At 32.9% G+C, this 24,418-nt stretch overlaps 1 protein-coding gene across 2 annotated transcripts; it reads right to left on the reverse strand.

The window, feature by feature from the left end:
- Nucleotides 1-18,325: 18,325 nt before the first annotated feature.
- On the reverse strand, nucleotides 18,326-22,171 carry LOC141693582 (protein SEEDLING LETHAL 1, chloroplastic). 2 transcript variants are annotated; one of them, XM_074498723.1, is made up of 2 exons: nucleotides 21,119-22,171; nucleotides 18,326-18,406 (listed from the first exon to the last, which is right to left on the reverse strand). In XM_074498723.1, the coding sequence occupies exons 1-2, from the start codon at nucleotides 22,061-22,063 to the stop codon at nucleotides 18,341-18,343; spliced, it is 1,011 nt and encodes a 336-aa protein (XP_074354824.1). In that variant the 5' UTR covers nucleotides 22,064-22,171; the 3' UTR covers nucleotides 18,326-18,340. The 2 variants fall into 2 exon arrangements, with proteins under 2 accessions (XP_074354824.1, XP_074354825.1); XM_074498724.1 differs by lacking the exon at nucleotides 18,326-18,406 and adding an exon at nucleotides 19,746-20,016.
- Between the last annotated feature and the right edge of the window lie 2,247 nt (nucleotides 22,172-24,418).

Here is a 24,418-nt window from a genome sequence, read left to right on the forward strand (position 1 = left end):
TAAGAAAAATAAAAAGTAACTCCATCTATCACACAAGAGTAATTTTCCTGGTAATCAAATCCAGGCCTTTGAGAGAATCCCTAGGCTACAAGCCAAGCTTTATATCTTACAATTTCATTTCTCTCATTTCGTTTTCGTAAAAATACCCATCTGTTCCCAACGGGGACCACACCGGCTGGTGTTCCGACTGCAGGTCCAAATACATTTCTCGCACTCAAGGATTGCAATTCTTCCTGTATTGCAACTTTCCATTTTGGCCAATCATCTCTTTGTCGACATTCTTCCATATTTTGTGGTTCTGGATCGGAGTTCATAATAATATCACATACCACGGAAAAAGCATATACATCATCAACTTCAATACTCCCATGATCTAATAATTTTCCGTTATTTATATAACTCAATGAGATCTTATAACTTTCAGGTACCTTTGCTTTTACGGAAGTATGTGCCACTTTAGGGGCAATATCCTCTTCTAGATGCAATACCACTTTTGGTGGTTTTGTCACTGCCACTTCAGGGGTTTTAACTTCTTCAGGAGGTGATACCACTTCTGGGGTATTGTCTGGAACATTTTCCACTTCAGAGGCATGTCCAATCGTTTTCCGTTTTCGTGGTACAACATCTTTTACATCAATTGGTCTACCGCGCTTCTGGCGTGGTTTTGAATTATTAATCAATTCTTTGGGAACTGAATTATGATAGATATTTCAACCCTTGTTGGGGCATTAATGGCGGGTATATGTGATTTAACAATATGCCTAGAATCATTAAAAGCATCCGGCATTTGATTAGTAATATTTTGCATATGAATAATTATTTGAACTTCAGATTCACATTTATTAGTTCGCGGATCTAAAACATTTAATCCTGATGTATTCCATGTCAAGTCAGGGTTTATCTTATGGAATAATTTATCTCCCCCTAATGTCGGAAATATTGACTCATCAAAATGACAATCAGTATAGCGAGCAGTAAAAATATCCTCAGTTAGTGGTTCAAGATATCTTATAAAAGATGGTGAATCAAAATTGACATATATACTCATCCTCCTTTGTGGTCCCATCTTTAATCTTTGAGGTGGGGGCAATGAGAACATATACGGCACAACCAAAAATCCTAAAATGAGAGACATCAGGAATTTGACCAAGTGCTAGTTGATGGGGAGATTGTTTATGATAGAAGGATGGCATAATCCTTATTAGGTTCGCAGCATGTAATATAGCATGACCCCAAACAGATGTAGGTAAGTTGGCTCTGAGAAGTAAGGGACGAGCGATAAGTTGAAGTCTTTTAATCAAAGATTTTGCAAAACCATTTTGGGTATGTACGTAAGGCACTGGATGTTCAACCGAGATTCCTACCGTCATACAATAATTATTAAAAGTTGAGGATGTAAATTCAGCAGCATTATCTAAACAAATTGATTTAATAGGATGGTCAGGGAATTGGGCTCGTAACTTTATTGTTCGGGCAAGCAGTTTGGCAAAGGCTAAATTTCAGGTAGAAAGTAGACATACATGAGACCATCTGGTTGATGCATCAATTAAAACCATGAAATATCTAAATGGGCCTGAAGATGGATGAATGGGACCACAAATTTCATCTTGAATCCGTTCTAAGAACTTGGGGGATTCAGTTTGAAGTTTAACAGGAGTTGATCGAACAGTTAATTTTCCTAGAGAACAAGTTGAACAAGGAAGTTCATCTTGTGGTATGATCTTATGGTGTCTAAGAGGATGTCCCGTAGAATTTCCTATAATAATATTTATCATAGAAACTCCTAGATGACCAAGTATATCATGCCACAGAATAAGGGATTTTGGATCAACGATTTTGGGAATAGTGACATTGTAAGACTCAATGACCTTTATTTGTGCGGTATACAACCCAAAATAGACTGATGGTAATTTCTCCAAGATTTTCTTATATCCTGAGGTAGTTGAAGTGATTAGAAGATATTTTTTTCCACCCTCACTAGTAGTTTCCTCGTGAAAATCATTAAGACGAATATCCTTAACTTGATAGAGTACAGGGCATTTGGTATATGAACATGTTTTCATTCGGTAGGGAAAAATTAGCCTCTCTAAAACCTTCGATTATATTAGATGTACCCGAAATTGTCCATACTTGTGAGTTGGTTTTAGTTAACTGAGAAAAATACTTCTGGTTTTGTAAAATTGTGTGAGTAGTTGCGCAGACAGCAATACATATGTCTCTCATATTTATGTTGTGTACATATATATAAGTGAAAAATGACTTTATTAAGATAAACAAAGTACATAAAACTAGAACATAGAACAAGAACATAAAACAAGTACATGGAAGTAGATGTCGAAACAAGTAGATGCAACACATGACATAAAAAAAGTGCATATGAAAACTAGTCATCTAGGCCATAGTAGATATTAACACCATTTTCTAGTTCATTTGTGGTCTTAATCATCGGTTCATCATTATAGCTAGCCAAGTTTGTTTCGATCCTTTGTCCATTCTGCCTTTTAGATGACTCGTAAAGTTCTACAAGATGTTTGGGTGTACGACAAGTACGAGTCCAATGCCCATGAGCCCCACATCTAAAGCAAATATCTCTAGTATCCCATTCTGGTGGTGCCTTCCTTTTATTTGGCATCTCATTCTGCCACTTTTGGTGGCTAGAGTTATTGTTGTATCCATCATGCTGCCACTTCAGGTGACCAGAGTTATACTGATTACGAACCCGACCATGAAAATTTCCGCGTCCATGATTCTGTCCATAATGTCGTCCTCCTTTATGCCCTTTTCCACGTCCATTCTTCCGGAATGACGTGTTATGTACTTCAGGTAACTTGGCAGAGCCTGTGGGATGTATGTAATGATTTTTCAATAACAACTCGTTGTTCTTTTCAGCTACAAGAAGGAGAGATATCAGCTCACTATATTTTTGAAAGTTGCACTCCTGATATTGTTGCGCCAGAATCATAGTGTTGGGGTAAAAGGTTGAGATCGTTTTTTTAATCATGTTAGAATCAGTAATATTCTCACCACACAAGGTCAGTTTTGAGCTTATTTTGAATAAGGAAGAATTATACTCACTAACATATTTGAAATATTGTAACCTTATGTTAAGCCAGTCATACCGGGCATGAGGTAGATGAACAAGTTTTTTGGTGATCAAATCTATTTTTGAGATTATTCCAAAGGGTGAGTGGGTTTTTGATGGTTAAGTATTCAGATTTTAAATTTTCATGAATGTGATGCCTAAGAAAAATGATAGCCTTGGCATTTTGTTCAACGCTTGGAGTTTTTCCCGATTCCATGGTGTCTTTTAATACGTTAGCACTAAGGTGTAATTCAGCATCGACTACCCAAGATAGATAATTATCCCCAGATACATCCAAGGCAACAAACTCTAATATTGCAAGATTCGCCAAAATAGATTTTAAACAAGATATAATATGTCACATAATATTTAAACAGACAAGTTGAAATAATAACTTTATACAAAAGTTACGACGGCATAGCCGGCCAGAAACTTTTGATTATTACTTGACAACAGCGCCATCTTTATAGTAGTATTACTTGACGGCAGAGCCATCTTTATAGTATTATTTGACGGCATAACCATCTTTATAAATTTCAATCGGTAACATAAATAAATATGTAACAATAATTAGAATAAAATGAGTAAAAGAAATCGTAACTCTTTTATGAAATATTTTTAGTTGATAGAGACTCGTGGGTCAGAATAAGTCGTACCTCTTTCGAGAATCAAGCTTCAGTTGGCAGAGACTCGTGCTGATAACGTGTTATAAATAAACTATAAACTATAGAGTAAAAATGGAGAAGGAAATAGAGAGATCTCAAAAGTATTATTACTTCTTTTGTGATTGTTCAAGTACAAATGACTAGGCAAAACTTCTATTTATAGTAGAGTTTTATCAACTATACTAAAAAAACTTAATAGGTAAGTTTTCTTAGTCAGGTTAAAAAAATCTTGATTTTCGTGACAAGCTTCCAATATTAAATTAAGTCTTTCTTGATAAGTATCGTGAGTCTTCCTTAGTAAGTATCGCGAGTCTTTCTTAGTAAGATTTGAATATCATTATTATAACAAATAGGTATTTTTGACTTAATTTTCAAGTTGCATGTGATTTACTATTAAAAGCTACACAAAAATTTGTCATCCATGATAAGTTACTTTTAATCAATGAATTATCTGTTGAGTACATTTTATCACTCGATCATCGTCACATTTGTTTTTTTATTTTATATTGTTAGCAGTGAAGACTTTTTTATCTCTTAAGTATTCGTATTCATATATCAATTGATTTTTAATTTCATTTTTATAAAAATCAAGTCTTCAAACATTTACAATTTAACTTCCTTTTAATCGCTTAAGTTTATAATACCTGTTAACTAGCGGATTTGTTAATAGTTGAGTCCAACAGATTAAATATATCACATAACTTCTTATTACAAAATTCTAACTATAATTAAGTTTCATTCATCATGACATATTTTATCTTAGAAAAATTATATTACGAAAAGAATTATATAAAGTTTCATAATTAACCTATAATTCATAACAATGATATTAGTTAACAGTTACAATTCTTGATAAAAAATTATAGTTTAACTACTTGTTATCATCAAAATAACAAACAATTCTTAGCAATATTGTTTAAACACATAAATATACAGGTTCACACTCCAATAACATCCTTTAGAACGAGAACCGGTAATTTGTATTGTTTAAGTTGAAGATAATCATTACACTTGTTATAGCACCCCCTATCTCACCCAACCACCATCTCCAACGACCAATTTCGGTCGTCTCAATAAGTCACCACAATCTAGAAAAATCATTCCAAACTAAAATTATGGGAAAAAAAAATTAGAAAATCACCTCATCATTGTCGGCTCCAACCACCACATCCCACTATGCCGATAAATCACCTTAAAATCAACATAAATTAGTCATGAATAAGAAAAAATCACTTGGTAATCATCGGTTCTCATTTTAACAGATTATCATTAAAGCAATATTATATATGCACATGTCTAATATTTACATGTGTGTGGATGCGGGCGTGCTCGCCATAATCCCTGGATACGAGAAAATAACAAAATTAAATAAGAAACAAAATATTATTATTACAAAATAAAAAAAACATTAGTCTCTAAATTTTAAATTGCAAAGAAAAAATAAAATTATTGTTTCAAGAAATTCTTAATAAAATTTTAAGTCATTATAAACCTTAAACCCCTTTTCTCGAAATTTAGCCAACTACAAATTATATATTGTTGTAATTATACAAGAAGAAAAAAATTGGAAAAAATTGTTTGACGGTATAACTAAAGAATTTGAAAAAGTGAAAGAAGTTGTTTGATGTCCGATAGAGAGAATACTGATATTTCATTACTAGAAAAATAATAAAAATAAATTAAAATGCAAATCGTTGGCTAGGGTTTGTCATTGGGTGAAAAGCCAAAATACCCACCATTTGGGGCAAACTGCCCAAAATACCAATTGGCGGTACTGTGCGCCCAAAATATCCATGAAACATGCATATGGGAGATGCGTATTCAGCTTTTAAAAAATTAACAAAGAATATACATGTTGAACATGCGTATTCACATTTTATTTTTTTGTGAATATGCGTGTTGAACATGCATATTCTTCTTAAAAATAAAAATGAATACGCATTCAACATGCTTATTCTTTATTAAATTTTAGAAACTTGAATACGCATTCCTTAAATACGTTTTCCGTGGGTATTTTGGGTGGTTCTCGTGCATCTGGGTATTTTGGGCAGTTAAAGGCCAAAAGTGGTGTATTTTGGGTATTCATTCTTTGTCATTTTTAACAAAATATTGGCGCAACTCAAATGTAACAGTTTAAATTTAATATTACGCCTTTTAAAACAGTGGTAACAATCAAGTAGGGCTGCACATGGGTCGGGTTGGACGGGTTGTAGGCGTTTTTACAACTCGACCCAACTAGATCAGTTTGAAATTTTTAACCCAACCCGTAAAATATAAATTCGTAATCCAATCCTACCCGTCATACATCGGTTAAGGTTGGGTTTGGTCGGTTTGAATGGGTTGAATGATTTTATAAAAAAGTTTCAATATTATAAATCGTTGTTATTTTTGAAACTATAAATAAACTAAAATGTGTATAACTTATAATTATAGTGCTTATGTTCAAATTTGATTAACGTTGTAATTTTAGTAATGTATATCATATCGTAAATCATAAGATATCGGAGGTGAGAAAAAAAGGTAATACATAACTCATTCAATATATTGCAGTAGTCAAGGAAAAAACATCTAAGAAGATGTATAGATGTGTATCAAACTTAAAAAATTAAATAAAATTAAGAATGATATATTAATAAATCGGGTTGGGTTGGGTTGAGTTAGGGTGAAAATATTTGTAACCCGTACCCAACCCATTTACATTCGGATTGAGTACTTAACAGACTATCTATTATTTAATTTGTATTGGGTCGGGTCTTTCGGGTTAAAAAAGGGTTGAGTCAGTTTGGTCGGTTTACGCAATCCATGTCCTTGATGAAGCACTACACAGTTAAGTGTGAAAAATTAAGAGTAAATTTTTAAATGGTAACTAACCTTTTAAAACTTGTGCCAAAATATTGTTAAAATTGACAAAATTTAGGAATCGCTAATAAATTTATTTCACACTTAACTACAGTAGATACCCCTAAAGTGATAGCCTTTGGAACCATGAAAAATTATAGAAGTCATCACATAAGAGAGGTTTGTATTTTTTTACTGTAAAAATAATTTAATTATAATTTTAACTATTAATATATATTGTACCTCTTATATGTCAATATTCAACTCTATATTCACCTAACTAGAATTATATAAAAAAAGGATTATTCAATACATTTCTATATTCAACTTACCAGAGACTAGTAATTTCTTAAATTTCTAAAAAAAATCGGACAATTTGGAAGATATTAGATAACGTAAAAGTTATTGGACAATCAAATCTAAAGCAAGCTAGTTTCATGAAATATTTTTCTGATTCATAGGTGACATGAAATATATGTATTTAATTGAAATTATCACTTTATGCGAAAATTGAGACCGATATTTAACACTAGAATGTTTTGAAAAAATATTAATGATCACGATAGATGGGTTATTAATTTTAATACTGGTCCCGAGTTGGGACCGAGATATTTTATTAATTTAGAGAATTTATGACGTTAGAGAGTATCATTTACAGGGGTTTTACTGTACGCCCAATTAACAACAATTGATTGACGTTACTGTTTTAAAAGACATGAGTTAAATTTGGTCACTTAATTATTATTTTTCAAAATTGAGCCAACATTTTCCTAAAATTGACAAATTTTAGACATCACTATACATTTTCATCCAAAAATGTAATATGTTTTTAATCTATATTTGCAATTCTAACACTTTAATTAAAATAACTAAAGAAATATTATTTGCTTTTTTAATATAAAAATATGATTTATAATCAAATAGAATTGAAATTAACTATTTTATTGTACTTATTTAATAAAAGAATGGGAAAATAAATTCATCAGTTTTAAATTATTAGGGTTTTTTGGTTCAAGTCCTTGAACAAAAAACCCTATCCTATTTCTTAGGTAATTTAACTTCCTAATTTTTTAATTTAGGTCATTCCGTTAAGATCCAACTAAGGGGTCATTTGTTTACCACTGTATGGAGCTCAATGCCCCTAGAGCTGAGAGCTTTAGTTATTTATATCATTTGGAATGTTTCTTTTTTCAGTTGAACCATCCAAATTTATCTGAACCACTCATACCCAAAAACTTTCCTGAACCATTAAGATTTTTTTCCCAATGTAGCCATGTTTCCCTTGTAGTAACTATATTCATATATGCTCACTATTTTCTTCTAAATATTTTAAATGTGAAATTCATTTTCTTCTTGAAGTTCATTAAATGTGATATACTCATTTTATTAGTAATTTTATACGCATGATTAAAGATTAAAAAAATTATGAGATTTTGCAATACTATGCACCTTAATTTAATAAAGTATTGCACTTAACATATATAATGGTAAATCTAGTAACTAGACCTTCGTTAAAATAATTTACAAATTTTTATAATGTTAATGTTTAATATTTAATAAAATTTGAATGTTAGTTTAAGTAATTCAAATTAATATAAGTAAATTGGACCAGTTCTGTATTAATCTGAGATCCCCAAATTAAAACGTGTCAAGTATAATTCGATAATAAATTTGAAATCTATTTTGGTACCTCTAATATCGCTCATATTATTATTCAGAAATTTTAGAAAACATATTTACCAAACAGTATTAACCATTCAATATTCAGATTTATGATTCATTGAGGTTATTCAGATATTTTAATCGTTCAAATATTTTTTTATATTTGTCAAATGACCCCTAAACCTCCGTCTATATTTAGTGTTTTACGTGTTTAGAACTGTTCAGTTTTATTTTTTTACACACGTATTCATGATGATTAAAAACTCTCTTTAAACAAATAATTAAAAGACTAGGATTTTGCTTCAATCATTTTGGTAAAACTTTAAACACTTTCAATCACCAATCTATGTATGTTGTTTAACAATGTTATTGTATGTTCTTTCATCTTTAATTCATTTTTTTCTAATTTTTTGATTTAATTCAATTATGCAGCAAATGGATCTAGGAGTTAAAATGGAGATTCATCATGGTGGCGATTTTGCAGAAAAAGATGGAATAAATACTATAAGGGAGGTAAAGTTTAGTACACTTATAATCAGGATTTAAATATTCTCTATCTTTCTTTGTTTGAGAAATATGTAAGTAATTAGTTAGGCTACTAAAATTTCAAAGTTTATTGGCATAAGTGTGGTGCACTGTTTGATGAGCCGGGTTGTAAAATTTTATGAAATGATGATTGTGTCTCAGATTTTATGGAAAGATCAAAGGGACGTATACGGATATTTCTTTATATATATATATATACTCTGCAGACCCATTTGAGTGAATTTCTATATGAAGTAACATGCCAATTTTGTACAGAAGTAATACATTTGCATCTTCTAGATATTACCTTTTTACCTTCTGTTTATACTGGTACAAGGGTGACAATACAATACTAAATCTTAAAATTTTATTTAGTAAAAAGAAAAGAAAAAGGATGATAAAGACAATTAAAAGTAAACAGTCGTTTGTTAGAATCTTAAGAGAAGGAATAAAATCAGAAAAATAAAAAGTTAAATGATTTAAGATAACGGGTTTTTTGTTTAAGGACTTTAACTAAAAAACCCGGATAGTCTAAGGATTAATGAATTTATTTTTCCTAAAAGAATTATATTTATATTTAATTGATCTGTATTACTATTAGGTTGCAAAATGTATTCTTACAAAATAAATCTAAAAAATTCGTAGCTTTGCAACAGAAGTTATGAAACAAGTATTTTACGGATATTATGTTGGTAATTTTTTTATAGAAGTTAAGCATAAACTATTGAATATAAATCAATACGTAACCACGGATCATCTTATGCAATATTATCAAGGTTACTATGTAAAACTGAAGTGCGGAAGCGTACCTGATTCCATAGCTCTTAAATATAAATACGCTTGAGAGACTTGATCGTGGAACTCGTATATCCTCCTTCTTGATTACGGATTGTGAGATTTGATCTTCCACAGACTTGATTCGCCTCTAGCCGTATCTCACTCAAACTGATGAGAATGGAGGAGTAAAGGTTATGAATAGCATTGGGGACCAAAACCTTATTATGTTCTTTATATAGTAGCCTAATTAGACCCCATTAACCCTAATAAGGTTTACTATGGGTATTACACATTACATAGCCCATACCCAATAAGATGTCTTTGAACTCTTTATTTTAGACCACTTAATTAGTCCGAATATAGAATAAATAATTAAATATAATTATTCTAATTTGTAAGCCCATAATATATAAATTATAAAAATAATCTAACAATCGCCCACTTGGGCACAAATTATTCCAACTAACAATTACATTCAATAACCATATGTGCGCACAAAATTTGTTTATCCTTTAGAACATCTTCATAAAACAATTTGGTCCATCTCATATATAAATATAGAACCAAAGTGACCTTCGTCACATTAGCGTAACTTGATCCTCAATGATCACTACACAAATATATTCAATGACATAGATCAAGTATGGATGTGTAACTGGAAATTACATGCAATATGATCTCAATTATGCCTATTTTCAATTGATCCTTAAATACCTTAGTGAGATCAAACTTAATTCTTTCAATATTTATGTCAAACCACAACTGAAAGATAACTCATTTAGAGCAATAGAGAGAATAAATAAAATAATAAAAATAACTTCATTCTGCAGAGAACTGAAATTACATAATGTGTCATATTAGTGTCAATAAAAACAAGTATCAAGAAATAAAAAAAAAACTCCCACTAAAACTGAACATCCTCCAACGAGACAACATCCATATGAGCAATATGCCCATGAAAGACCTTAGGTGTCAAAGCTTTAGTTAGTGGGTCTGCTAGCATAAAGTTTGTTCATATGTGTTCAATGGATACTATTTGATTTTGCACTCTCTCTATAACAACTAGATACTTAATATCTATATGTTTGGAAGCTTCAGAGCTTCCATTATTGTTCGAAAACTCAGTTGCAGAACGATTATCACAGTATACTTTCAATGACCTTTCAATTCCATCTACAACCCGCAATCCTGTGACAAAATTCCGCATCCATATAGCATGATTGGTTTCCTTATAACAAGCTATAAATTTTGCTTCTATGGTAGATTGAGCTATGAGTGACTGCTTAGCACTTTTCCAAGATATAGCTCCCCCATCTAACATGAAAACATAACCAGAAGTAGATTTTCTCGTATCGATGCAACCACCAAGATCATAGTCGGAATACCCAATGACCTCCAAATTTTCCGATTTCCGATAAATAAGCATATAATCTTTTGTTCCTTGCAAGTACCTCATAACCCTTTTGACTGCAATCCAATGATCCATTTCGGTTTTACTCAAGTATCTGCTTAACATACCCACAATGAACGCCAAATCTGGCCGGGTACAAACTTGAGCGTACATAAGACTCCAAATAGCCGAAGCATATGGAATGTTCTGCATCTCTTTTCTTCCGAGATCATTCTTAGGGCACTGTTTCAGACTAAATTTTTCACCCTTAACAACATGAGTACTTATATGTGCACAATCTTTCATGCCAAACCTGACAAGTACCTTTTCGATATAGCTCTTTTGTGATAACCCAAGGATACCTTGAGAGCGATCTCGATGTATCTGAATTCCTAATACAAAAGTGGCGTCACCAAGATCTTTCATCTCAAAACGATTTGATAGAAATATCTTAGTTTCGTGTAATAAGCCTATATCATTACATGCAAATAATATGTCATCGACATAAAACACCAAAAATATAAATTTACTCCCACTAAACTTGTGATACATGCATTTTTCAACAACATTTGACTCAAAACCCTACGAGACAATAGTCTGATGAAATTTGCGATTCCATAGACGGGAAGCTTGCTTTACACCATAGATGGACTTTTTAAGTTTACAAACCATAAACTTTGAATCACCTATTTCAAAGTTTTCTGGTTGTGTCATGTATATGGTTTAATCAATGTCACCATTGAGAAAAGCTATTTTAACATCCATCTGGTGTAGCTCTAAATCAAAATGAGCCATAAATGCCATTATTATTCTAAAAGAATCTTTCGATGATACTGGAGAGAAAGTTTCTTTATAGTCAATGCCTTCCCTTTGAGAATAACCCTTTGCCACTGGACGTGCTTTATATCTCTCGATGTTGCCTTTAGAATCCCTTTTGGTTTTAAATATCCATTTACAACCAATTGGTTTCACACCTTCAGGCAACTCGACAAAAACCCAAACGTCATTAACCTTAATGGATTCCATCTCACCATTCATGGCATCAATCCACTTTTTACAATTTGCACTTTATTTGACTTGTTGGAAATTGACAGGGTCATTTTCCATCAACCCCATGTCAAACTCATGCTCTTGAAGAAATACAATATAATCGTTTGGAATTGCATTCCTTCTTTCTCTAGTGGATCGCCTAAGTGGCACTTCTTCTTGAGGTCGTTGAGTTTGCTCTTCTTGAGCATCATTTTGATTCTCAGTAGGAGGTGGTATAAGTATATCCACATTGTTGTCTTGAACTATATGAGGCAAAGAAACATATTCTTCCTCAAAGACAACATCCCTAACTTTATCCCTCCCCTCAAACAGAAATCCTCAAGAAATCTAGCATTTCCCGTTTTGAAAAAGGACCTTGATAAAGGATCATAAAACTTGAAACCCTTTGTCCTTTCAGGATACCCAACAAAGTAGCAACTAACAGTTCTTTAGTCTAGCTTATTTTCATGTGGCCTATAAGGCCTTGCCTCAGCTGGACAACCCCAAATATGTAAATGCTTAATACTGAGTTTCTGCTCAGTCCATAGTTCATAAGGGGTTTTGTCTACTGCTTTGCTAGGTACTTTATTTAGAATGTAGGCTGCAGTCTTAAGTGCATATCCCTAGAGCGATTCTGGTATAGAAGAATGACTAATCATACTTCTTACCATGTCCTTGAGCGTTCTGTTTCGTCTCTCAGCAACACCATTCATGCGTGGTTGCCCAGGAATTGTATATTGTGGGACGATTCCGCATTCCTCTAGGAATCTTGCAAAAGGCCTCGGACGTTGTTCACCGGATTCGTCGTACCGACCATAGTATTCACCACCACGATCAGATTTGACAGTTTTAACTATCTTACCAAGCTGTTTTTCAACTTCAGCTTTGAAGACCTTATAAAACGTCCAAAGATTGTGACTTTTCATGAATTAAGTATAAGTACCCATATCGAGAATAGTCGTCTATGAAAGTGATAAAATACTGTTGGCCATTCCAAGAAGCCGTAGGGAATGGACCACATATATCAGTATGTATCAGCTATAATACACCAGTACTCCTGTTGGCACTAAACTTCCTTTTGTTTGTCTGTTTTCCCGTAATACACTCAACACATATATTAAGATCTGAATAATCAATAGATTTAAGCATTCCACATGACGCAAGCCTCTGTAGTCTCGCTTTGGAGATATGACCTAAACGCTTATGCCACAACATAGTGGAATTCTCATTAGATAATTTTCTTTTCGTACCTCTTGATGTTATTTGCAAGGTTTCATTAGATGAAGCAATTGTATTCAACATATATAAATTATCAATCAAGGAACCAGTCACAACAAGAGAAGAATTAAGAAAAAGACTGAATTTATTATCTCCAAATGAACAAGAGTAACCATATTTATCCAAAACATAAATAGAAACCAAATTCCGCCTAAATGAAGGTACTACATAAGTCTCTCTTAATTCAACAAATGACCAATTTCAAAAGATAATCTAAAAGTGCCAATGGCTTCAACCGCAACTGCATTGCCATCACCCACATAGATGAATCTTTCAGCATCACTTGGTTTCCGGCTCCAAATGCAACCACGCATAGAAATACTTGTGTGAGTAATAGCACCAGAATCTACCCACCAAGTATTACTAGGTACAGAAGTTAAATTAACTTCAGAATAGACAAAAGTGAAAAGTCTACCTTTCTTTGTTTCTTAGGATGTGACTTTCCCACTGCAGTCTCTTTATCTTTAGCCCTCTTTCGGTAGTTAACCTTTGAGATAGTTGTAACGTGAGCACTTTCAGTCTTTTCACGCTTCAATCTATCTTCCTCTTGCACACAGTGTGAAATGAGCTCATTAAGAGTCCAATTATCCTTCTGAGTATTATAACTCACTATAAACTGTCCGTATTGTGTAGGAAGAGAGATAAGTACCAAATGCACAAGCAAATCATCAGATAGATCAAGCTTCAGTGCCTTAAGTTTTGAAGCGATGTTAGACATCTCCAAAATGTACTCTCGAATATTTCCTTTAGTTTTATACCTCATATGGACAAGATCAGCTAAAAGCTTACTTGTTTCAGCCTTTTCATTTTTCGCAAAACGCTTTTCAAGCTTATCAAGAAAATCTTTCACAGATACCTCATCGGAGTCATTAGACATACCGCCCCTGAATGCCTAAAAAATGCTGCGCTTTATCATCATTAGACTTAAGCGATTAGAACACTCCCACTTCTCAAAGTTCAATTTGTCTGTAGCAGAACTTTCATATGTAAGAGAAACAAGTTGTTCTTTTCTTATAGCATAGTCTAAATCCATGCAGCTGAGAACTAGCAAAACGTTCTCTTTACAGCTCTTAAATTTTGTGTCATTAAGCACAAGAATGGAGTTCATGTTGCCAGTTATATTAGCAGCAGATGCATTAACTAGCAAGTAGGAACAAGAAAAACATAAGCTCGCATAAAATTGACATCCATGTCATACAAAAAATTAAATTTAAAACAAGGCACATGGGACAAAAATTTCAAATAAGATAACAGTGTGGGCCCATTGTGACAAGATACCTAACACAACATTAATATTTAGTCTTTGGACAGAAACATTAATTTGTAAGTGGTACTCTCCATGCAGAAATCAAATATTAATAATAAATTCGGTCAAGTAATAAGCTTCCTTTGGGCCGGTTATTACTCACATGAAAAATTAATAATTATTACATATTTATTCCGCATACCTATTCATTATTTGGCCATTAAACAACCTTCCTTTAGGCCGATTATTTTAACGCAAAAATAATAAATACACACATCCTATTATTTCAAAATAAATAAATTTACACATAAATATCACTTTGGCAATATTTTGCTTCAACTCACTTTTTTACAAAATAAAAGGACATTAACAAAAGTTAAAAAATTGTGCCCAAATTCGTAACTTTGTAAAAATATTAAAATATTACTATAAAATAATAATTTTACCTAAAACGATTTTCATATCAACTAAAATATGAATCCTATTTAAAATTAAAAAAATAGAAATTCACAGTTTAAGCCATTAAACCAATAACATGCAGCAGTCAGGAGCCATACAAAATTAATAATAAAAAAACAAACTTACTAACAAGGTTCATGGCCAGGTCAACATCACCGTTTATTAATGTACATATAACATGATGAACTTAACCTTCTGATTTCATGGCAGTGGCAAACAAAATTAAAAAAAACTGAATTCATTCAACACCTCACATGACATCACTAATATGTACTCGATTTTAATACAAAAAAAATACATGCCAAAAGGAAATATGTACATCAATTATGTTGAGTCCATATAATATGCAGCAGAATGGTGTACATGGAAAACCAGGGAAAAACGGGTTATATATAATTTATATGACAAAAACCACAAGTCAGACGCATAATATTCTTAATCATGTATTAATCGATCAGAGAAAACATATATGATCCGGAAAAAACATTAACCTACTGATTCCATAAAATCGCATAAGTACATGATTAATACGAATTAAAAAAATAATAATTCATGCATCATCTCGAATAATCATATATAACAATCATATTGTAAAATGTGATCAACCCTAATAAATCACATAAGAGAGGCTCGGTTATCACTTATTGGATATAAATCAATACGTAACCACAGATCATCTTATACAATATTATCAAGGTTACTATGTAAAACTGTAGTGCGGAAGTGTAACTGATTTCATAGCTCTTAAATTTAAATATGAAAGACATATGTCATATCATATTTGTTTATTCGAGGATTTAACTCAACTCAAATAAGGATGTAACAAGTAAATAGTGGTTTTATCGTCAGAAAGATCTCTCAAAGTAACATATGTCAAAGGATTAAGTAACATTGTTCATCTACAGACTTGAGGACTTAATTCACTGGAAGAAGGTCAAGATATTGATCAAGCCTCAGTGATATAAATCAAGATTGTGGATTTAATCAAGTGACAGAGATCTTCTCAGGGTATCAATTAATTACAGGGATTTAATATGAAGAAAATCAAGACATGAAGAAACATCACAGATGTTAGACATTCATGAACCAGACAGTACATCGAGTATCAACATTGAAGTGGTGAAATGGATTCATAAGTTTCAGTGATTTTCAGAAGATTGTCAGAAGAGTGGTTGCTGTTCAAGATTAGTATTAATTCTCTATTAATTAATTAAGTCATATAATTTAATTAAGAAAATAAATTATATCTGTAAAAATTAATTTATTGATTAATTGAATTAATTGGTTAATTAATTCTGAATTAATTTTATGCATTTTTCAGAAATGATTTTGAATTAATATTCAAAATTAAATCAACAAGACAAATATTTGAACTGGTATGACAATTGGATTGTCATACCGAAAGTCTTTCCAAGTCTTTTTAGATTGTCTTGCCGATAGTCTTGTCAGTTCAATCAATAGTCCTACCGAAAGTTCTACCAGTTAAAAGGATTGTCTTGCTAGTTCAAAAGGATTCTCTTGTTAGTGCAAAAGGATTGTCTTGCCAACAAATCAGGAGGTTGTTTTATTACTTAAACAACAGAAGCTAATTTTCAAGACAACAACATTGAATATCAAAAACAAACTGAAGAACACAGAATAGCAGAGAACTTATTGCAATTTCTCAGGACATTAAATTCTAGTATTTATTATTAAATCTAAACCACTAGAAATCATTTTCTTATTCTTGTATAACTATCTAGCGGATCAAAATCCCTAGAACTTAATCTCAAATTACTTTTAACATTTGATCATTTTTATTTCAAAAATAGAAAAAGTTCATGTCGAATTTATTCTAGATTTGGAATAATTTATTTAAGATTAATCCCTTGTAAACGATACCGTTGTTGTAACACCTTTCAAGTTTAATAATAGTTTTATTTAACTTGAATTTTTTTTCACTTTTTTATTCCGCATATTATTCGATTAAACGGTATAGTTTGTATTCAACCCCCTTCTACAAACATATTGGAACCTAACAAAATACGCTTGAGAGACTTGATTGTGGAACTTATATATCCTCCTTCTTGATTATGGATTGTGGGATTTGATATTCCACAGACTTGATTCGCCTCTGGCCGTATCTCTCTCAAACTGATGGGAATGGAGGAGTAGAGATTGTGAATAATCTTGGGGACCAAAACCCTATTATGTTCTTTATATAGTAGCTTAATTAGACCCCATTAACCCTAATAAGACTTACTATGAGTATTACACATTACATAGCCCATACCCAATAATATGTCTTTGAACTCTTTATTTTAGACCACTTAAATAGTCCGAATATAGAATAAATAATTAAATATAATTGTTTTAATTCGTAAGCCCATAATATATAGATTATAAAAATAATCTAAATAAATTAGAAAACCCCGTAGCCTTAACGTTAATTTGTCAGTTTTTGTAAACTTTAATCTATTTAGCCTTCTTAATCAACAATATGAACCGTCTCCTCACAAAGCTGATATTAATGAGATCTTGTGCTCTTACAAAGGCAAAGAGAAGGTTCTCAAAGATTACTCGTTCAATGCTGATGGATTACTGTCTCAAGAATCTATTAATCTTTTCTCATTGACGATGGTAGCTTATCTTCAATCCCTTAAGAATAAAACGAAGTTGTGATTGATTTGGAAAATCAAGCCGCTTCAGGTATTTTATTCATGGATGTTCATTGTTCTTGAAAGTGCTGTTACTGGGAACCTCGAGGAGTTGGCAGCAAAGATTCGAGATTCCAGAAAGAACAAGGGTGACGGCATTAAAATAGTTGCTGGTCAGGCTGAAGTTCAGCCCTCCAGGAAATGTTTGAATTTCCAAAAGAGATCATGGATCTTGAGGAGGTGCCTATCGAACTGGCGAAATTCGAAGAGAAGTACGGCTAGGCTCTTGCATTCGCTTCAGTAGTTTGAAATTATGTTAAAAGTCTCACTTATGTTCTTGTTGCCTCCTTTTGCGCGTTATGGTTGCATCTTGCTTGAGGCTCAGTTCAAGTTTCATAGGTAGTCTTTTGGCTTTGTAGCCTGTTTCTCTGAACCATTCCTACTCTTTAGTCTTCAGTGGTTTTTAATATTAAATTGGCTTAACACAAAAAAAAACCCGATAAAGGCAACATCCATTAAAGATCATTCATAAACCAGATTCTCTAGACACATGCTTGATGACCATACTATTTTGTTATAGAGGAGGAAGGCTCCATACTTGTAATTCCAAAGTAAATATAAATTATAAACCCTTCGAATTGATAAGAGAAAATTTTAATTTCTTATGTAGCAGAACAGTTAACTGCATAAGTTTGCCTAACAATTTGGGACTAATTAATCCTCAATTTAAGATTCACATTGACACCTAATTAATCATTCATTACTCCCATCCGTACCAGTGATATGTACCATAGGCTTGACTTGGTCCGAAGTACGTACCTGCAAAGGCAATAGGCTAGGTGATACTGGAAACCCCCAAGCTGTAAAAGACAAAAACCTTGGCGGATTGCGAAAGAACATGAGCCCTATGAAGTTATTAGCATGAAATGAAATTGCTTCAGAAGACTCAGAAAGTATCCATCCGGCACCTATAAGAGAGTCGGAGATAGGCTAATTGTTCAGCTGATGCCTAAGCTAGACAGACTAGATGCCCATTATGGTAGATCCTTTACAATTAGGAACAGGACAGACATGCGGCTTCAATCTATGTTAAGAACCTCACAAAGCAATATATCTCTAACGACCATACTCTATTACTTCAATTCATGTTATAAGAAGCCCTTGGGAAGAGAGATAAAAAATACAACCAAAAGTTTTAAGCTACTCTTGACATCAAATTTTCAAAGATCAGACTGAGCATTGCCTTTCAGTTGGTGTCCTCCTTAAAACATTTGGTTGATAAGTAATAGGAAATTGTATTAGCAAGTATATTGGATCCATCCCAATGTCCAGTTATAAGCATGGATCAGGTAGATCATGTATACGATGATTTCAACCCTAAATAATCATCTTTAGCTAACCGGGAGTCATAACACAAGTTTTGGATCTGCATTTGCAAACTAATTAGATACAACCAGCTAACCACAATGCTTGGTCTGCAGCTGAATGTTATCAGGAATATTAGCAATGAATTCACTGATGGCTTTGGTCAAAGTGGAATGTTCATAAGAGGGAGAAACATCCATATGTACCATAGGAGAAACAATGATAAATAACTGAAATACCAACATGGAGTTGGTAGGTTAAAAAATTTAGGGGGCTGATGGTTGATAAGCACTCACTTGTGCTCATTATAATTGTTTAATTCTCAGACCTAAATATTGATGCTATATACATTTTCTTTAAAAGCACGACAGCTTTCAACCAAAAAAAAAAGGTTCCATATTAGACATTTAGATCATTTACTTGGCATAACTTAAATCACAGTTGGACTTAAAAGATTGAACTACAGCACTCTTTAATGTGTCACAGACTCAGAGGACCTTTACGGTCTCTTTTCCACAATTGAAAACAATCAATAATCTTCAAACATGAGTTATCATCTCTAAAAAAATATAAACAAACAAGCTAAAAGGATATCCTAAACTGATTAGAGGTTTTGAATATTATTAATAATAAACTACTACAAAGTTAAAATCATAATCAGATTTCAGAGATAATCCTAAGCACCTCATGGTTTTAAAACTCTCCTTTTAGAGCTTAACATTTAAGTATTCATGACTCATGCCTCATAAACTATATTGTTCAACCCGTGTCTCTTTAATATGTAGCTAATAACCCTTTTCAACAAGAACAAGCTAATATTTCATAAACAAGCAAGTTCATTTGATGAAGGATTGTAAACACACAGACGCTAATTTAAAAAAAACACTTTATAAACCAATCTTACTAGGAAGTAATTACTGAAACAGGACACATCAGAGTTCAATACTGAAAAGTTCTTCGATAAATTGCAGAAACTGCAAGGTGTAATTTCCCTCATAATTTCATTTGATTTGACTTTAGCATCCTTGTCCAGTCAATCTTGTTCCCTTTTGAGGTAATTCTTCCTAAAAATAATTATTGCATCAAAATAGCTTACAACCGATTCAACCCAATCATTTAGTCATTCACTCAACATATTACGGTTTGTTATTGATATTGGAAGATAATATCTTCATATAACCAAATTCGATGGCATGTAAAATGTAGTGATAAGTAGATGATTTAATTTACGCTTGTTTTGTATGAGATGAACGCAATATACAACTGAATGCAGACCTTGACCCTCTTCTGTTGGTTTACCAAATGATAAACGATTTAAGGCCTGTGTGCCGATTTAACGCTGTGCTCCAGAGTTTGAAAATGGAGAGAAGAGAAAAGAAGATAAAAGATAATTTCAAAATTTTCCTTCCTAGAGGTGCTCCCGAGTTTTTTGGTGAGAGAAAAGAAGTGATCAGAAGAGAAAATTTCCTATAATTTCTCCCAAAACTCTCTCCCCAAGAATGGAAAGATTTGGAAAGATCTTCTCACATTATCTTCTTTTTCATGGTCATTTTCTCCAAAACTTTCTTCCCAAAAATGGGAAGATTTGGAAAGATCCTCTCACATTATCTTCTTTTTCATGGTCATTTTCTCTCCTTTTTACAAAAACTCGGGAGCACACGACTGATTTATTTTATTTTACTACTTTTCTTCTCCTCTCGTCCCTTCTCTTCTCTCCTAAAAAAACTCTTAAATGCTGGGAATCAACTATTACCGGAAATAAAAGAAGAGAAAGAGGAGAACCATAAACAAGCTATAGCTTAATAAAAGCAGGAAAGTGACATAATTGGAGACACCGAAAAAACATTTCCTAGTTTTCATATTGCCCAAACACTTCCCGAAAATCTACTATATGTAACACTTCAACCATAAAAACATTTACATCTGAAGACACTTCTCATTTCTACAACACTGTCAATTCTTCCGATCTATTTGCAGGACTAATTTTTTCATATTGGAACGTCTAAAATTCAACATGATCAGAAGTGCAGCACAAAATTTCGGAATGCAGAACCAAAAACTCACATGGGTACAGGAATCACAACATAAATATATTTCCATATATTCAATCTATATATTACATCAAGAATCATAATTCGTAGTATATGACAAGGGAGAAGTTCTCACCGGCATAGAAGAACTATAAAACACCTCCAACCTATCCCGAAATTGCTCCTCACTGGACTTCAACATTACAGGAAGCGACAAACACACTCGTTTCTCCACACATCGCTTGTGCCTAGGCTTAATCCTATTCTCCAAACTAAACGAAAAATAATGCGGAAACTCCTTCAATTCCTTCAAATTCCTCCCCATTTCGATCACATAATAATTAAACTTAGGCTCCAAATTCTCCTTAATACTGTAACAAAACAACGAGGGGAATCTCCTAAACATAGCAATGGTATCCTTATACGAAAACCCGAGCTGCTGAAAATACTCAATTCTGGGTATCAATTTGGACTCAACCGAGCAAGATAACAAATGAGTCAACTTATTAACTTTACATATCCCAACCGTGCTTTGTAGGAAATACAATGTAGGCCGTAATTGCAACTCAACACTGCAAATTAGTAACCGGGGTCTCCTATGGATGACATGGCGAAGATCACGCCCTTGTACATGAGCTTCCCTTAATAAAAAAGTGAAAACAGGAACTAGGGAGGAAGTAGCAGCAGTGAGAATCTCGGGGCACATCGAGGCGGCTCGGCGAAGGTCAGGAGGAGTAAGGCCAACGGAATAGAGGAGGGAGATAGTTGATTTAATTGAAGTGATTGAAGTGGAGAGAATGGGAGGGTGGGAGGAAAGGAGGGAGAGGAAATCGATTCCGATGGAATCGAAATAAATGAGTTTGTGTTGGAAATCGGCATTGGGAGGAGAGGGGGGAATGGAATTGGAGGAGTGGGGGGAATGGAGATGGGAGTTGTGGGGTTTGGGAGGGAGGGAAATGATGGAGGTGGTTTTAGAAGGGAGGGAATGGAATTGGAGGAGCTTTGTACGGGGGTGTGGAATGGGTGGTTTTGAGTAGTGGTTTGTGGTGGACAAGTGGTGAGAGTGGGGTGTTTCGAGCATGGCTTTTGAAGTAAGTGTGTGTTACATGGTGTTTGAGAGAGTGATGAGGACTAGGAAGATAAGGTGGGTTTGGAGATTGGGTTGCAGAGGAGTAACATTCTATCCTGGAAATCCTTTCAACTTATGCGCGTGTCAATTTATTTATTTGCCAAGGAGATGGGCTTGTTTTGTTTAGGAAGTGGGAATGGGTTGGGCTGGATACGCGCGTTGGGTTCTATGTAAAAATTATTGGATCGTTTATCTTTGTCTGTTTAAATCAAGTCTTTAACATGATGAAATTCAGCCCATCTGCAAAAATAAACTTAGAAAACAAATCTTGGTACACACGATCACAGTTTGGGTCGCAATTCGAGTCGGGTTGCTCGCGAGTTTACCCGTCTCAAACTCGTTTGAGTGATCTCGACGAGTCTAACAAGTCAAGCTCGGGTGGAGGTTCTGGCTCGTTGTCGGCTTGATCAGACTCGTCAAATTAAAAGAGCTGAACTCGGGTAGAGTTTTAGTATCGATTTAATGTAAAATTAAACAAGCCAGCTTGCCTCACTTGTTAAAACCAACTCATTTAGTTACACGAGCCAGATAGACTCGTTTTAAACTAGTTAAGTTCGGGCAGATGTTTAGTCTCAATTAATCAAATAAGTCGAGTCGGCTCGATTCGATTAACCTCGAGTCGAATTATGCTCGGCTCGAAACTTTACTCGCTCGGCCGGAATTTCAACACTAATCGCAATGGCTAATTACCAATTAGAATGCACCGAAATCTACGCGGCTTATTAACTCAAACGAATTACTTCCGATTTGATTCGTGGATTTACCCCTGATTGCAGCAATTAACATTCTTAGTGAGAAAAAATATACCCTTTAAGAGCAATATGGGTGAATATGATTTAACCCGAAAAATTTGAAACATTCAAACATGCAACGTTAGAAGTACATGAGTGTATCAGAGTGTTTTTATAGTCTTGCATTTGTCTTGGTAAAGTTTGAGCATGAATTCAGAAAAGCTTATGTGTGTATAATAGAATGTATTACAATCCGACATTTCATATTTTTTTTATATATACTATACTATTATAAGCAAAAAATATGGTTTCGTTTGGTCGGGTGGTTAACACTTTCCTAAAAAATATGTTAACATCTTTCAAAAAAATTTAAACTAATTAAAATAAATAAATCATGTATCTAATATAACTACAAACTCTATAAATTATAATTTAGCTTGATATCTAAGCAAACTCAATTTTTTTTAGTAGAAAATCAAACATTTCCAAAATTAATTTTATTAATTTAAATTATATTATAATTTTTTTTTATTAAATCAAGAAAAAAATTAAAAAAACAAAGCAAATCATCCATATACACTGATATTCAAGAATCCCACTTTCCTATAGGTCATACACCCGCCGTATAGGTTTTGGAAGAAGAAAAGACTTTGTAAAATTTTAACTATTGAAATTTTGAATCTTTCAATAATATAATACATACAAATTAATACATAAATATTTAACTTCCTTAATCTCAATAATATATAACCATTATTTTTATAAGTTAATTTTACGAAATAATATAATAATAAAATTTAAAATATTATAATCAGTCCGTGCATGTAATATGATAAACGAGCATATGGTCAATGCGATGGATCATCATAAGGCATTTTAGTAATCCAATTAATTTGGTTTAAATTTTTTAACCCAACCCGTAAAAATTAAATTGATAACCCAACTCTATTTATTGTACATTAGTTTGATTCAGTTTTAGTTGTATTAAGCAGGTTGTTAATAATTATTTAAAATTAAAATATATAAAAAAAATATGTTTATCGTGCATCTAGTTAGTCAAGATATTAATTGTATCATGGAGTAAACTTACATTCTTGATTACTAATAGATTCAAACTATGTTTCTCGGTTGCTTGTACATATATACAAATATATAAAAGGTTTCATTACCAACCATACGTTATACCTTTTTTTTTGCGAATTCAACATGTTTTACTTAAACATACAAATATATTAGGTTCTTAAAGTTACGTTTAGCAAAATGTATTTTTAAAGTTACGTTTTCTTGGTTATTACAAATGCTATGTAATGAAATTTTTTATAATTAATATTTTTTATTAAAGGTTGGAAAACTGCACATCATGTAATGAAGCCCAACTTATCATTCCATCCCTAGAAATGTGGATTGCCCATAAATCTGGCTGGGACATGTAGCCCGGATCGGATCGGGCATTTCAAGATCCGGACCGAATCGAACATAATCTCTCCGGTTCCAGGTCCCTAAAATAAAAAAAAAATGGTTTTCGATCTGGTCCGATCTAAGATTTAAAAATTTTCGTTCGAGACCTGAATTTATT

The sequence above is a fragment of the Apium graveolens genome, chromosome 10, assembly GCF_009905375.1.
Source record: "Apium graveolens cultivar Ventura chromosome 10, ASM990537v1, whole genome shotgun sequence".
Lineage (NCBI taxonomy): Eukaryota > Viridiplantae > Streptophyta > Magnoliopsida > Apiales > Apiaceae > Apium > Apium graveolens.